The sequence below is a fragment of the Bombina bombina genome, chromosome 1, assembly GCF_027579735.1.
Source record: "Bombina bombina isolate aBomBom1 chromosome 1, aBomBom1.pri, whole genome shotgun sequence".
NCBI lineage: Eukaryota > Metazoa > Chordata > Amphibia > Anura > Bombinatoridae > Bombina > Bombina bombina.
In genome coordinates, this window is record NC_069499.1 from 831,021,024 (window position 1) to 831,039,129 (window position 18,106).

The following is an 18,106-nucleotide window of genomic DNA, read 5'->3' on the forward strand; positions in this document are numbered from 1 at the left end:
TTTAAACAACCAATTTTGAAACCAACCAATAGGATCAATGAACAAAAATTACTTTATAAACTCACACCCATCCAAATTATTTTAGAAAACATATTAAAGACCGAAGTGCAAGTAAAACAGATTTTCATAAATATAACACAAGTAGGATAGTAGTATACAAGGGTATTACAAACTGGTATTAACACTATCATCCACTGTCAAAAAATGAATTTATTTACTGATAAGGGACCTTAATCATATGAGGTAAGGACAACATCTATAGGAGAGAGAAACTTGCTTTCCACTAGATAGAAGCCTTAAAGGGACACTGAACCCAAATTTTTTCTTTCGTGATTTATATAGAGCATGCAGTTTTAAGCAACTTTCTAATTTACTCCTATTATCAAATTGTCTTTATTCTCTTGGTAGGTTTATTTGAAAAGCAAAAATGTAAGTTTAGATGCCGGCCCATTTTGGTGAACAACCTAGGTTGTCCTTGCTGATTAAACAGCACCAATAAACAAGTGCTGTCCATGGTTCTGAACCAAAAAATTGCTGGCTCCTTAGCTTAGATGCCTTCTTTTTCAAATAATGAGAGAATGAAGAAAAATTGATAATAGGAGTAAATTAGAAAGTTGCATAAAATTGCATTTTCTATCTGAATCATGAAAGAAAAAATTTGGGTTCAGTGTCCCTTTAAGATTTTCTTTTTGATTTTTCCATGTCAAATATTGAAATTATATTGTAGGCAAATTAAAATGTTCTCCATTGTAGTATGATAGGGCTTCCCACATGTTTGTTATCTCCCACGGAACAAGAAGACGGGGAGGGACACACACAGACATACAGAGGGGGTTATATAGTGTAAATTGCTAGGTACCAGGACATTGAGACATGCTGTATACCCAAAACTATTAGAAGCTTTAGACCATTCAGAGCCTTTAATGATAAAGGTGAAGCAAGAGCTAAGGAAGAAAGCATCATTTAATTGAACTGAAAATAATGCAGTTGGCATAACACATTTAAAATATAATATAACAATAATAACATAACACATGGTCTATAAATGGAAGGGTGACAATACTTTAAAGCATTCTTACTAAACTTCTCAAACCTTTATAAAGCAAAAAAATATAAATACTTATCCACTTAAAGGGACAGTCTACCATAGAATTGTTATTGTTTTAAAAGATAGATAATCCCTTTATTACCCATTCCCCAGTTTTGCATAACCAACACAGTTATATTAATACACTTTTTACCTCTGTGATTACCTTGTATCTAGGAACCTTCTTCCAGCCCCCTGATCACATGACTGTGACTGTTTATTATCTATTGTCTTAAATTTAGCATTGTTTTGTGCTAGATCTTAAATAACTTTCTGTGCCTGAACACAGTGTTATCTATATGGCCCACGTGTACTTTCTGTCTCTTTGTGTTGAAAAGAGATATAAAAAGCATGTGATAAGAGGCAGCCCTCCAAGGCTTAGAAATTAGCATATGAGCCTACCTATGTTTAGTTTAAACTAAGAATACCAAGAGAAAAAAGCAAATTTAATGATAAAAGTAAATTGGAAAGTTGATTAAAATTAAAAGTCATATCTGAATAATGAAAGTTTAAATTAGACTTGTGCAGCTTCGAAAAATTCGGTTCAGATCGATTCGGACCGATTTGAATTTCGGTTCGGATCGATTCGAATTCGGAAGAAATCGAATAAATTTGTTTCGGATTCATTCTGATTCTTTCGGATTCATGAAACATTCGGTTCGATTCGGTTCGAATTGATTCGGAATTTCGGTCGGTGTTAAGTGAGATGTGCTGTGTATTACACTAGTATACTGTACAATACAAGTGTAATACACGGCTATCCGAATCTACCGAATAAATTCGAATCGATTCGGATTTATTCGGTAGATTCGGCACTACCGCAATTCGGAAATTCGAATCGATCCAAATCTCCGAATTCGACAAATTCGTCCGAATTTCGATTCGGACCGAATCGAATCGCACATGTCTAGTTTAAATTATACTAGACTGTCCCTTTAAGTGCTGAGTCAGTTCTTACCCCTGAAGCTCTTCTTAAATGTTTGTACTCAATTAATTTGCACATCAATATCAGTGCTTTTATGATACTATGATTTTTTTTAAACTTTAGATATATAGATAGATTTAAATTTAAATATCTTTCATATATGGTAAACAACAGTTCTTATTTCCTAAATATCTCATAAACAAAGTCATAAACATAAGCATTTAGCTATTTCGGGCCAATCTGAATACCGAAGATGGTAGCCCCAAGCAACATTTTGTAATTTTCGGAGCCAGATTTATTCTTGTGAAAATACAACACACTAAGGTCTTTGCAAAACCAGAAGTTAGTGTGTTTCACTTAGATATGAATACATCTGACTCCAAAAAGGACCAAATGTTGCTTGTGGTAACCATCTTTGGCATTCGGATTGGCCTGAAATAGCCGAATGCACATGTCCAAGATGAGTCCACATTAAGTATTTTAACCAATATTTAGGATTCTATAGCTATGTTATTCAATAAAAATACTGGAAATTAGAAAAAATAATTGTCACATAGCTTCATCTTTTATAATATTTGTAAAATAAGTAGGAAATTAAATATTTTAATATAAAAATAATAAATGCTAAACTAGCCAAAACTCTGGTTTCACAGAATGCTGACGTGTGAACAATATATGCCTGTTCCTACATTTAGGCCTAATTTTCACTGCCGATAGACCATGTAAACTGGTGTTAGCATAAAACATCTTCACAGACTTTAATGGAGCTACAATTTACACAGCTTACAACAGCAATGGAAACTAGTACTTAGAGTAGTAAACAAAACTTTAAACACTGGCACCAACCATCATCAATTTATTGTCTATTTACAAAATACAGTTGAGTTTTACACTTTCTCTTCTTTTTTGAGGTTTCTTTTTTATAAGCTCCAAGAAACAAGGATCTATATGAGTCGTGTCACCAACAAAATGAGGCTAGAGGTTGCTCCCAGTTGGTCATTATTACTATATCACTTGACAGCTACAGTATAAGGCATGAAAGCATTACTTAAATGGTGGCATCCTCCTATTTCACGTCAGGGGTCTTGTGCTAGGGGAGATATGGGCATCTTTAATGTTACTGGCTCCCAAAAATAGGACCAATGCTTTTGCTACTTTGAAAAAAGGATAATATGGCCCTCCAAATATTGTGATAACAACATATGGTAAACCCCACCCACCTAATTAGTTTTCCATATGCCTGTTGTACTGTTGCTATGGTGACTACAATAGGCATGTGATCTCTTTTTAAAAAAGATTTAACTGACCAATTTTAGCTCTTATATGATGGTGATAGGGTCCCTTTGGAGCTAAGAGTACCTAAAGCGGTATATTTACCAAGTAGTGGATGCTGCTTCCTTCGACTATCGTTTCAGGCCCACCTGAAACGAAAGTTAAGAAGCAGCGTTTGTAAGACCGCTGCTCCTTAACTTCCCTACCACCTTTTAGGTGGCGGACTGAAATCATCCCAATCCGATCGGGATGATTGACACCCCCTGCTAGCGGCCGATTTGCCGCGAGAGAGCAAGTGGCAGCATTGCACAAGCATTTCACCAGATGCTATATCCCAGCAGTGCTGTTCCTTCAACAAGAGAATTAAATGAAAATTGTAATATGAGAAGTAAACTTGAAAGTTGTTTAAAACTGTATGCACATTTTGGATTTCATTTCCCTTTAATTTAATGTTCATGTTCTTGCTTACATTTCTAAATAAAAGCATGTGTCCTTGAAATGACACCTTTTTTTTATCCTTTCCATCTTCATGGAAAATTCTCCCATGCAGCAATATTATTTTTGTAGACCCGCCTCTTCCTGCCCCCCCTTCAAGCATGCAATAGTATATACTGAACAATCACATAGCTCCCACTATTAAGTCTTTTCCTCAGCTATTAAGATCTGGCAGTTAAATGGAGATTCCTTTAGAGACACAATTTCACTGGTTAGTTGAGTGTTATATTCTCCCTCTAATGATGATTAAAGTTGCATGAATATTTAATAATTCTGGAGGAGTGCTAGTAGCCACCTACTCTAAATAAGCTGCATGTGACAAAAATATATGTGGTCTTATAAATCTACTAAAACCTGCTGTATTTCTCAGTATATTTTATACTTACATAAATAATAATATACTCACTGCATGTTTTCACATCAGTACACTTTGGCTATAAAATAAAAATGTAGTTTAATTCATCAAAAATAGCATTTATTACTACAGTCAATGCTGTTTTACACTTGAGTTTCAACAAAACGGTCACAATGATCTTTGGAACAGTACCTAAAATACAAAAATTACAAAATTCCTATCTTCGCATGAAAACAAAATCCAATTGCACGCTGACCGCAGTCCACTCTTTTAAATACTTAGGTATGTTGTTAGACCCCAATCTACCTTTTGGACTCCACATAGAAAAACTTGCCTCTAAACTTTATCCAAAACTAGGTGCCCTGTACAGAAACAAATCTTGCCTCAGCCCTACAGTAAAGGAAAAGATTGTACAGCAAATGCTGATGCCTATCTTGGATTATGGGGACATAGTATATGCACCTGCTCCGCAAATTCACCTTAATAAACTAAATACATTATATAACTCGTTCTGCCGCTTTTTGCTACAATGTAACTACAGGACCCACCATTGTGACATGCTAAAAGAACTAAACTGGCTGTCGCTGGAATCCAGACGCACCCTCTATCTTTCCTGCCTTGTCTTTAAGAGCCTTTCTGGGAAGCTCCCACCCTACCTGAGCAGAATGCTCTCCCCTGCTATTCCCACCTCCTATAACCTCCGATCTAATAACAGCACATTATTTAGCTTGCCTCAATACAAAAAGAAAGCAGCTCGATCCTCCTTTTCCTACAGAGCGCCACAATTATGGAATGGCCTCCCTCACACTTTAAAAACTTCCCCAAGCCTAAAATCCTTTAAGAGATCCCTCTCTACATATCTCAAAACAGAATGCTCCTGTCATGGTTAAATATTTCATACCTGCTCTATGTTAAATGTTTGCATATATTGTGTATTATTATTGTTTTTGTATTTTATTGTACCCTATTGTATCAATGCGATGTTTTGTGATCCCAGGACATACTTGAAAACGAGAGAAATCTCAATGTATCCTTCCTGGTAAAATATTTTATAAATAAATAATAAATAAATAAATAAATTGCTATTTTACATCATAACAAAAGGACAATTGGTCTTGGTATATGGTTTTCAGATAATACAATCCCTCTGTTTTGTTGTTCCAGTCCTGTCTATGCTGTTGGTGCCACAGGCCAGTCTTGGCCATTACACCACTGGATGAGAAAGGTTCTGGCGGAAAATGGAAAGCGAACGGTCATGACCTAGTCCTGGATAGGAGCAGCTCTCGACTGACTAACAAAGATAGCTCTACTTGAAAGTGAAAGCATTGGAGACATTTGAATGTATAACAACAGAAACTCTATACCACTTTGACTAAAGCTCTATGCATATTATGGGGAGACTGCTTCATCATCCAGCAGATACTGCGTCATTAGAAGGTCTCTCTTCCAACATTTCTTTGGGTGTCTACACACTCGTCCATCCTCAGAAAAAGAGAGCTACTGGATCGTTCCTGTGGTTTAACACTATGTTAATCTTGTGTGAACTATTTTAACACTGCCATACAAACTCTTGTAATATAACTTAGATTTTACTTAAAAACACAAGACGAAAGTGTTAACTGCGTGACTGTGTCACCAAGACTTGTGGACCTATCTGAAATTCACTGTCCTTAGATTATTGTACACTGTAGAACTGAAAACTGTATATGAGCACTTTGCATTCTTATAACATTTTCTTCAAGCAAAAAAACATAATAAAAAAACAAAAACAATTAACAGTCAAAGTATATTAGAGATAAAAACAGTACTTTAGCAGGATAGAATAGTTTTGGTTCCAGTAGATCTGGTAAACTAAATATAAGTTTAAACGCACAACTCATTTATTAAATATATAAAAGCTCTTGCAAGGTATTTAAAAAGGTTAAATATTTGATCTTTTAGGAAATGTAGCTTGAGTTTTACTATTATAATGTGTACAATTTATGCCAATACACGAAAGAGCTGCATATTCCATCTTGTTACTGTTATGACAATAGAAAACTTGTAGTAAAGATAGCCCTCAGTTTACCCTGGGGTTAGGTTCCAGAAGGAATGGTTGTAAATCGAAACCGTTGTAAATTGAAACTCAGTTAATAATGTAAGTCAATGGGAAGTGAGGGAGTTAGGTTCCAGGCCCCTCTCAAAATTGGCATAAGTAACACCTAATACATTATTTTAAAAGCTTTGAAATGAAGACTTTAAATGCTAAACAGCATTATAAACCTAATAAAATAATCACACAACACAGACTTTACTTGCATTTTTCTGCAAACAGTTCTTTCTATGCATTCCAATCTGGACTGATTTATAGACAGGAAGATCTTGTTCCTTTGCAAGCTGCTCGATAGCTCAGGTCTGGTTAAACTGATTATTTTCAGCTTGCTTGGCTTGCATATCTTTGCTGCAACACAAGAGGACAGCTCCACCTACTGGCTATTTTAATCAATGCACTGCTTCTCAATGCTTTTCAATAACAGTCACATGACTGAAAAAAAAGGTTGTTATTCTGAAACGGTGCAAATTGAACCGTTGTAAACCGAGGGCCACCTTGTACTAACATTGCAATCAGTAAAAGTAAGCACTGTGATGTGCCATATTGGGGAACTCTATAACAAATGTCTCCTTTTTCCTTGGTTTCTGGGACGCCTCCTTGATCACAGAAGGATCAATCAATGAATAGTCCCATCCACACCTGCAGGTGCTCTCTGAGTACAGAACTGTAAACCCTTGCTTTAGGGTAAAATGATTAGAGCTCATGATGGTGTCTGTATACTGAGCCATTCAGAGGACCAGAGACAAATGCAGTGCTAGGGCAGAATATGAACTGATTAGTCATTTCTACACACTATAGTGTATTTCTCAGCAGACTGTAAAGAAGTTAGCCTGTAAATACATCAAATCACAATAAATGCAATAATGTACAGCTACACACAGATTCCACAGATGCAACAATTTGAAAATGACTAACATTCTTAAAGGAACAGGAAACCCCAAAAATGTAATTCAGGATTCAGATAGAAAATTCAATTTTAAACAACTTTCAAGGGTACTTTTATTATCAAATATGCTTCATTCTCTTGTTATCCTTTGCTGAGGGAACAACATTGCACTACTGGCAGCTAGTTGAACACATCTAGTTAGCCAATCACAAGAGACAAATGTATGCAGGCACCAATCACCAGCTACCTCCTACAATGGATACCAAGAAAAAAAACACATTTGTAAATAGAAGTGATTTTAAAAGTGTGTTAAAATGACATGCTCTATCTGATTCTTGCAAGTTTAATTTCGACTTCCCTATCCCTTTAATGGCATATACAGCAAAGAAAATAGTATTGCTCAGAGAAATCTTTATATATTAATGTGGAATACTGTGAAAACACTATAGCAGGCCACAAAAAAACACATTTGATGGCTACATGCTCCATTCATCACATGTAAATATATGGGTACGTATAGTAAGGTCATTTAAATGTATTTTAAGGATAGATGGTCAGCAAAAATGTTTGTTCTCTGCCAGTATAATATTCAAAAGCCACATTATACATAAATACTAATGTAAATTACAATTTTATAAACAACAAGTTAATTTCTTTGTTCAAAAAAATGTATATATTTTTTCCTGTGCTAAGCATTATAGCTTTCTCTGACAGCTATACAGTTAATAAATGATTTTCTTGCAGTTTTTTGTGTAGTTCAAGGGGGTTTATATGGGGGGGGGGGGGGAGATGAACAAATGTCTTTAGGTCCACTGATCTGTGGACCATCTGTGCAGCATCCCTCATGTTTGTAAACAAAATACAGCAATAAATAAATACAGTCTATAATAATGATTTTAGCCTTTAAGAACCTTTGAATTACTTTATATTATTAGGTCATTGAATATTGAAAAATACTTTAATGTTATTTGTGTTTCTGTTATATTTAAGTTCTCTCACAGTGACATTCCCATTACATTAAATTTGCATGTAAACTTAAACGGAGAGGAAACCCCAACATTTTCTTGCATGATACGGATTTTAAACAACTTTCTAAATTTATTTCTATGATCAGATTTGCTTAATTCTATTGTAATTTTTTTGCTGTAGAAACAGCATTGCACTACTGGCAGCTATCTGAGCACATCTAGTCAGCCAATCACAAGAGACAATTGTGTGTAGGCACCAATCAGCAGCTAGCTTTCACTTGTTAAGGATATGTGTGTATTTATTTCAACAAGGGATACCAAGAGAACAAAACACATTTGAAAATAGAAGTTAATTTATAAGTGACATAAAATGACATGATCTTTCGGAATCTTGCAGGTTTAAATTTGACTTTCCTATCCCTTTAATAATTCAATAAGTACTGTACCTCTGGAAAAGAGTTAATAATCGAGCGGTTCCTAAGGGTTAACAAGTGTGTGAGTGTCTATATAGCAGGGCAAGAACGAGCAAAATCAGGAATAAATAGTAGAAATGAATTCCCCCCACTACATGTATCACCTTCCAGCATTGATATGGGGTTTTGTTGTTATCACTGCTAGCTTATCTAATATTAATTTTAATTTAGAAACAAACTTCACAACACATTAGAGCATAAACTGTTTAAAACATTTTGGGCCAGATTACGAGTGGAGCGCAATCGTTGGCAGGCAGGTTGAATGTGCTTGTATTACGAGTTAAACGTAAACGCGATTGCGTAAGCTAGAATGGTTACTGTGACATAAGAGCTGTGGATAACTGTTTCGTGAAGCATAAAAGTGTCACAAAACAGATCAAAAATAAATTACAAAGTACAGTTACACTCATAACACCATCTAATGAAAAATATTAAAAAAAAATATTGCACACTAAAGTCATAAGGGCTCAAAGATAGGAGGTCTCAGGTATTAGGCAAAAAAAGGCTGCAAATGGCTTTAACATAGAGATACATACATATCCATGTCTAAAGATTTATATGTATGTATGTGAATATATATATATATATGTGTACCTATGTATTTATGTGTATATACAGTATGTATTTACAGACATATAAACACATAAATACATATGTACACATATACAGTGTATACACAAATATATAAGTGCTTTAGAGTCCTTTGCAGTTAAAAGTGAATGTAAACTCAACAGTGTCGCTTATTGCCATATTATCACTCTCAACAATTTAGGTGGACCTTAATTCATCATTTTTTTCTGTTTACTTGCTAATCCCAAATATATACCTTTGTATCTCATTTTTGGAGCCGAGATTCCTCCACCCGCCATTTGGTCCCTATATTTGGAAATGATTGACAATAGCGATTGCCAATCCGTTTTTTTACCCCGTGGCGTTCAACCCCTTTTTGGCAACGTCATGCGCTTATTCTGCGCATGCGTTAGCTTCTAATCCCCAGCTTCAGAAGTGATGCGTGTCCACGAGACGCGCATGCTCTGTAACACCTTCAATTTCAGACTCTATCAGCGGTATACAGTGAAGGCTATGTGATTAGTATTGTACAGTGCTGCTAAGGATACTGTGATTAGATGAATACATATTTTTCGGCTGCATTCGCTATCACAATAGTATTCAATTAACGGATACATTCATTGAATACTAGATAGCGCTTTGAGGAGGTCGGATGTTAACGCATGCGCAGCCTGTCTATCCTACTTTCACGCTTGCGCACATTAAGTATTTAGTTTTTAAACGCATGCACAGATTAAGTACAAATGTTTTTCACGCATGCGCAAAGTAAGGGCATCACGGGTGCGCGCATCAGAGATACGTATAGAGTAGGTGAGACCACTCTATACGTCACTCTCTGCAAAACAAGGAAGTGCCTTATGGGAGGAGTTGTGGCTCAAAACGGAGCGAAGTTAGTAATTAAAATATATTATAAATTATTATTATTATTTTTTTTTAAAGTTCACGGTTTGAATAAACATGTCTAATATAAGTATTAGGAGCCTTCAGTAGCTTGTAAATTGACATTCACTTTAAGTAGATGAAAACATGTAAAAGCTTAATTATGCAATATTAAAGGGACATGAAACCCAAACATTCTCTTTCATGATTTAGGTAGAACATACAATTTTAAATAACTTTCCAGTTTACTTTTATTATTAAATTTGCTAAATTCTTTTGGTATCATTTGTTGAAGGAGCAGCAATGCACTACTGGTTTCTAACTGAACACATGGGTGAACCAATGACAATTGGTATATATATGCAGCCACCAATCAGCAGCTAGAACCTAGGTTCTTTGCTGCTCCTGAGCTTACCTAGATAAACCTTTTACAAAAGGATAACAAGAAGAGGAAGCAAATTAAATAATAGAAGGTAATTGGAAAGTTGTTTAAAATTGCATGTTTTTTATGAATCATGAAAGCAAAAAATTGTGTTTCATGTCCCTTTAATTTTTAATAAAGTGTTATGCTGTGTATTTACTGTAAATATTATACATCCCCATGTTCTGCATATAGCAGAATATGTTCAAAGTATTTATAAATAGATATTCATATATATATATCTGTACCTATTTATAATCATGTATATATTTCTTTTTTAATTTTAATTTTTTACTATTTGTGTTTTATTATCATCTACACACCTCATACCATTAACATAAATCCAAATATGACCATACTGTTATTCGTTATAACCCTTTTCTCACTCCAATTTTGTTCACATCACTACCGCCATAAGCACACACCTCAAACTGGAAAACAAATTATCATACACCATAGCCTGCTCTGTTGCCGTAACTTATCTGCTGAGTGCTGGTGGAGAGTTATAAAAAATAGTGCCCCTTCCCCCACCTCACAAAATTATAAAGTATCCCATTCACTTTATGGCCAAACAACAATTATGTCCAAATTCCTATTCCTTATGTTACTTGCTATTGCAAATGATGTAGAGTCTAACTCTGGTCCCCCAACAAATTCAATTCCGAGCCTTCCAGCTAAAAAAGGCCTCTCCTTTGTGGTTTGTAATATCTGCAGCTTACTATCAAAAATCAATGCACTGCAAGCTTGGTGTTTACATTAACATTGTGATCTCTGAATCGTGGCTAACCACAAAAATACCTGACTCTGCCATTGCAATACATGGGTATTCATGCCATAGAAATGACAGAGCAAAAAGAGGAGGCGGCATTGTAATTTATGTTGACAATTCCATAAAGTACACCCCTTACAAAAATCTAGCTCTCCTGCCACCTTCGATTTCATATCTGGCACAATTGAGATCCTGTGCAGTAAATCAATCATTGTTGCAGGAATCTACCGCCCACCTAGCTCCCCTGTGCATTCTCTTTCTGACATAGCCCATCTCCTTAATGAAACCATAGCTCAAAACCCAAAAAGTGAAATTTTGGTCTTTGGAGATTTTAATATTGATTGGCTGAATCCTAAAAACAATAGTTCTTGCTCACCGTTTAAGACTTTGCAGCTAACGCAATTAATCTCCTCCCCAACTTGCATAAACATTACCCCTGCTCAATTGGATTCTCTCCACTTCTCCAGACCGAATCCAGGAGGCAGGTGTTCTCCCTAACAGTTTCAGTGGCCACTGCTTAGTGTACTGAGTGCACAAAATAAAGGCTACTAAATCCTCTCCAAAAGGTTAAAATCACCAGGTCCTTCAAAAAATGTAATCTTCATTAATTTCTAAATGACATCAAGAACCTCCCCTGGCACAGATTAAACCTAATTCCAGATTTAGACTCTGCAGTTGAATTCTTTCAGTCCGAACTCCTACAAGTTTGGAATTTGCATGCCCCGCTGCGTAAGGTGAGAGTGAAAGGAGCGCATAAGAATTGGATCACAGCTGACCTCATTCAAATGTACCAGTTTCGGGATTCATTGTGGTCAAAGTTCAAGAATACTGGCTCTATGAACGATCACTGTGTTTATAGACAATGGTGAAATATATGCACTAAACAAACAAAATTGACCAAGGCCCAATATTTCTGTGAAAATCTGAACAATAACATATCAAACCCTAGAATGTTTTGGAAAGTCATAAATAACTTACACACTCCCCAAATCCACTCCCAACCCTCCACTGTCAAAGTGGACAACCAAACCCTGCAACTTCCCTTAGAAGTAGCAAATGCCTTTAACAATTATTTTGTCAGATCCTCCACCACCGTGATTGACAAACTAATAAATGACTCACATCCTGAAACTACAGATGTGGATCAGGCCCCACTAAATATGCAAATACCCAATATAGAGAAGTTCAATTTTAGACCTGTACCCATCAATGTCATTAAGAAACACCTTAATAATCTAAAAATGAAAAACCAGTCTGGACCTGATCAAATCCCAGCAATGTTGTTGAAGCTCAGTGCGCCGGCAATTGCTAAACCTGTCACAACCCTAATTAACGAATCCTTGGTGTCTGGATACATACCCAAACTTTGGAAGACTGCAAGAGTAGTGCCCATCCATAAAAGTGGTAAGTTAACCTTGGTTACTAACTAACGCCCAATATCATTGCTCCCAGTATTGTGAAAAATCTTAGAAAAATGTGTCCATATGCAACTATGTGAGTATTACCAACAATCTATCTGACCTCTGATCAATCAGGTTTTCGCCTGAATCACTCCACTACAACTGCCCTCCTAAAAGTTTGCAATGGCATCCAAACTGGCATGGAACAAGGAGACCTAACTGGAGCAATTTTCCTTGATTTTGCAAAGGCCTTTGACACAGTAGACCACAACATACTACTGCTCAAACTAAAAAAACTCAGGTATTGGTGATCGTCCGCTAACCTGGTTTCGATCATATGTATCGGATCAATCACAATATGTCTCCATTTCTGACAGCGACTCCCTCCCTCTCCCAGTCACGTGTGGTGTTCCCCAAGGTTCCATTCTCGGCCCCCTACTATTCACATTATTTACAAATGATCTGCCAAATGTCTGAAATTCCTAAACTGTACACATGTACGCAGACGACACGTAATCTATGCAAGCAAATCTGATCTACCGCAGCTTGAGGCAGTGCTCCAAGACCAGTTCACAGAGGTAGAAAAGCGGATCTCAAAAAAACAAACTCTTCCTATACAGTGACAAAACTGTCACAATGATCTTTGGAACGGTACCTAAATTACACAAACTACAAAATTTCCATCTACGCATCAAAACAAAATCAAATTGCACACTGATCGCAGTCCACTCTTTCAAATACTTGGGTATGTTGTTAGACCCCAATCTATCTTTTGGCCTCCACATAGAAAAATTTGCATCTAAACTCTATCCAAAACTAGGTGCCCTGTACAGAAACAAATCCTGCCTCAGCCCTACAGTAAAGGAAAAGATTGTACAGCAAATGATGATGCCAATCATTGATTATAGGGATGTAGTATATGCACCTGCACTGCAAACTCACCTTAATAAACTTAATACATTGTATAACTAGTTCTGCTGCTTTGTGCTACAATGTAACCACAGGACCCACCATTGTGACATGCTAAAAGAACTAAACTGGCTGTCGCTGGAATCCAGACGCACCCTCCATCTTTCCAACCTTGTGTTTAAGAGCTTTTCTGGGAAGCTCCCACCCTACCTGAGCAGAACGCTCTACCCGGCTGTTCCCACCTCCTATAACCTCCGATCCAGTACCAGCACATTATTTAGTCTGCCTCCATACAAAAAGAAAGCAGCTCGATCCGGAATGACCTCCCGCACACTTTCAAACCTTCCCCAAGCCTAAAATCCTTTAAGAGATCCCTCTCTACAGATCTCAAAACAAAATGCACCTGTCATGGTTGATTATATATTTCCTACCTGTTCTATGTTAAATTTTGCATATATTATGTATTAATATTGTTTTTATATTCTATTGTACAATGTTTTGTGGACCCAGGACATACTTGAAAACGAGAGAAATCTCAATGTATCTTTCCTGGTAAAATATTTTATAAATAAATAAATAAATGATATATATATATATATATATATATATATATATATATATATATAAAAATCACCAAAATCAGAAACAAACCAGGATTTCTTCAAGTGTAATAGTCAAATTCCAAAGAAGGGGAGTTTATTCCCCGAAACGTCAATAAATTTGACTACTGCACTTGAAGAAATCCTGGTTTGTTTCTGATTTTGGTGATCATATTTTATTAACACAGAGGAACCAGGTAGTAGACCTTAGGAGGGCGGATTCACACTGGGACTATATATATATATATATATATATATATATATATATATATATAGGTATAGATATCTATTGTACCAAAATACCGTTTAGATATATGTAGAAATATGTATTTATGAATAAATAGAACATATTCTTCTATGTGAAGAACATTGGAATGTGAAATATTCAGATTTTCAGGTCGGGTTTTTACATATGAGAATATGCAATCGGGTTTGCGCATATGAAAATATCTGATCGTGTTTGCGTAAGAGTGGGGTATGTTGTTTTCTCCATTGACTTCTATACTCCAATAGGTTATCACGCACGCAATACTCTAATTGCACTAGAAGTAAGTTTGTCAGGTTAGCGCGAGAGTGTAAACTTTTTACTTTCAACTCATAATATGAGCGCAACCTGACAAGTGCAAAAAGTTTACTTCTAGCGCAATTAGCGCTCTAGTGTAAGCGCTAACTAGTGCTCCACTCATAATCTGGCCCTTTATTTGTATTTTTTAATAGAGACACTAATTCAAGCTAGATAACAAATTAATTTTTTAACTCCATCAAGAGATGCAGCAGGAGTGTATACTGTATACTTGAGTATGCTGTAGTTTTTGTGACCATATTACATGTACCACAGTGGTATCTTATACCACTTTATAAAAATATTCTCTGCCATTGATGTTTATCTATTATTATTAAGTTACCCACTTGGTGAAATTCAGAAACTTTAAACAAACTATGCAACAAGAAACTGTTCAATTCCACCAATCTTCCCTTTTTAAAGTTTATACATGGTGAAAACACATAAGGGTAGATTTATCATGCAGCGTAAGTTAAGAAGCAGAGGTCGTAAGACCACTGCTCCTTAACTCATCTTCCACCTCTTAAGTGGCGGACTGCAATTATCCCGATTAGATACAATCTGAATTATTGGCCGCGAATGGGCAGGGGGCAGCATTGAACAAGCTTTTCACCAGAAATGTTTGTGCAATGAGAAAAGCCGACAGCGTATGCTGTCAGCATTTATCAATGTCGGGCGGACATGATCAGCTACAATGGATCATGTCCGCCCAACATTTGATAAATCTACCCCATAAGCTCTAGACCATTCATTTTCAAACCTGTCCTAAAGCCTCCCTAACAGGCAAGATTTTCAGGATTAGCTTAGGTGAGAGCAGGTAAAATAACCATGTTTACTAATCAGCTGATTATTTCACCTGTGCTCTAGTTTGGATATCCTCAAAATCTGGCCTGTTAGGGAGGACATGATTGAAAACTAGTGCTCTAGACTCTCCCTTTTCAATATATTTAAACTTTAGACATCTTACAACTGTAATGCTCTTTTATTGCTTGCAGAGATTTTATGGCACAGAGCTCTCCCATACGCCATTCCCATAAGATCAGGAACAGCAATACAATTTGGAAAACTTACACAATGTATACACAAGTGCTCTCCTTCTTTACAGACCTAAGTGCTCTTATAAAAGTGAGTTTACTGGAGTTTTCTCACAAGCCCTTTATAAAATGTCTGGGACCTGCCAGGAGGATTTAACAGCTTTCAACACTCTCTTTGGATAGCAAGAACCTTTGCAAGGTGCCATTTTATCCTGACACATTTCTCTTTTGCCTTTCTATAGCAGTCTCAGGTTACAGCAAAAAAGCTTAAATTAAGAGGGGTATAGTAGTGCGCTAGGTTAAGATATATCAAACTACTCACTAAGAGAAACAATACTATTGTTTCTAAAGGTGTAGATACTAGAGAAATAGGAAATAAGTGAGAGCGCTACAGAAGCTGTAGATATAAACATTAAATGTATTAAAACAATTTCTGGAAAATGAAATTTAAATATAAAATAGGGATGTCTCTCTTCAAAAAATAAAACTATATTAAGCTGTAAAAATATCAGTTTGAATCAAATCTGCAACATAAGTAACAACTGTCCCACTTGATATTTGTGTATATAAAACAAGCTTCTATGAAGCGTACCACCGTGGGCTCTGCCACCTTATATTACAGTCCAGGTATCCAAACTCCCATCTACTATTGATTTAGTGAAGAAGGTATGGGATCCGTATAATCTAGACTAGTATCGTTATAGTGAAGAAATATGACGATATAGTTGCAATATAAAATTACAGTTCTATGCCAGGCATCCGAGTGTTGTTTTTACAAGTGTGGCAATCCTCTTGCTGTATAGGAGTTTTACTCCGACTGCGGTCTTACCCCACGTGACCGATGGCGTCTGACGTCACAGCTAAGCATCTTCTGAGGGTGAAACATGTTGGAATTTAAGGCATAGTTATTGTGTTTTAGTACTACTAACTGGAGCACTTTTGATTATAACCCGGGTTATCTTATTTGCTGAAAATCTTTATTGAAGATACAAAAGTCCATATGAGAATTTCAAGCTTCCTGCATGCTATGCACTAAGAGCAGAACCTGTAAATAGAACCACATAGAAAAAGCATTGTGGATGCAAGTTTGCAAATACTGAAATTCAACAGCTGTGATTACCTACAGAAAAATAAACCCAGGAGCGGTGCTTAGCCGTGACGACAGACACCATTGGTTACATGGGGTAAGACCGCAGTCGGAGTAAAACTCCTATATAGCAAGAGGATTGCCGCACTTTTAAAAACAACACTCGGATGCCTGGTGTAGAACTGTCTAAGGTAATTTGATATTGCAACTATATCGTCATACTTACTTCTTCACTATAACGATACTGTATGGAAGCCTGGATACTTGCACTATAAGGTGGCAGCGCCCATGGTGGTACGCTTCCAAGAAGCTTCATATTCAAATTTCAAAATTGATTGAGACTGTTACTTATGTTGCCTATTTAAAAACACGCTGCTTACTACAACTTCTTTAAACTAGTCTAGATTATACGGATCCCATACCTTCTTCACTATATCAATAGTAGATGGGAGTTTGGATACCTGGACTGTAATATGTGGCAGAGCCCACGGTGGTACGCTTCATAAAAGCTTGTTTTATATACACAAATATCAATTGGGACTGTTGTTAGCTATGTTGCAGATTTGAATCAAACTGCTTGATATATTTTTACAGCTTAAAGGACCAGTCAATACAGTAGATATGCATAATCAACAAATGCATGATAAGAAGACAATGCAATAGCAATTAGTCTGAATTTCAAATGAGTAGATTTTTTAAAAATAAATGGCAAAGTTATGTCTATTTCCACTCCCCCTGTATCATGTGACAGCCATTAGCCAATCACAAATGCATCTACATATATGCTGTGAACTCTTGCACATGCTCAGTAGGAGCTGGTGACTCAAAAAGTGTAAATATTAAAAGACTCTGCACATTTTGTTAATGGTAGTAAATTGGAAAGTTGTTTAAATGTGCATGTTCTATCTGAATCATGAAGTTTAATTTTGACTTGTGTCCCTTTAATATAGTTTAATTTTTTGAAGAGACGTCCCTATTTTAAATTTTATTTCCTATGAATTGTTTTAATAAATGTAATGTTTATATCTTCAGCTTCTGTAGCGCTCTCACTTATTTCCTATTTCTCTAGTATATACAACTAAAAAGCTGCAATTCCATTTTTTAGCCACTTAAATTTTTTTTCTTCAAGCTCACCTTTTTTTTTGCAAGAGAGATTTACTGTCCCTTCTTCCTTGTAGATTGTGCTATACCCATCTTATTTAGTAGCAGCAGTTTGTTTCTTCCCATCTGGTCCTGGGTAAAGCTCCCACACAGTATGTTACTCAACCAAAAGCTGCTTTCTTGTTTTACCCTTTCCTGCTAATTTACATTTCAGTTAAAATG

At 36.1% G+C, this 18,106-nt stretch overlaps 1 protein-coding gene across 1 annotated transcript in view; it reads left to right on the forward strand.

Annotated features, from left to right (window-relative positions):
* LOC128646029 (endothelin receptor type B) overlaps window positions 1-7,855 on the forward strand; it is a 74,660-nt gene extending 66,805 nt beyond the window's left edge. The window contains exon 8 of the mRNA XM_053699435.1: window positions 5,299-7,855. Within this exon, the coding sequence (XP_053555410.1) occupies window positions 5,299-5,448 (150 nt within the window). The 3' untranslated portion in view covers window positions 5,449-7,855. The remainder of the gene's footprint in view (window positions 1-5,298) is intronic.
* Window positions 7,856-18,106: the final 10,251 nt, after the last annotated feature.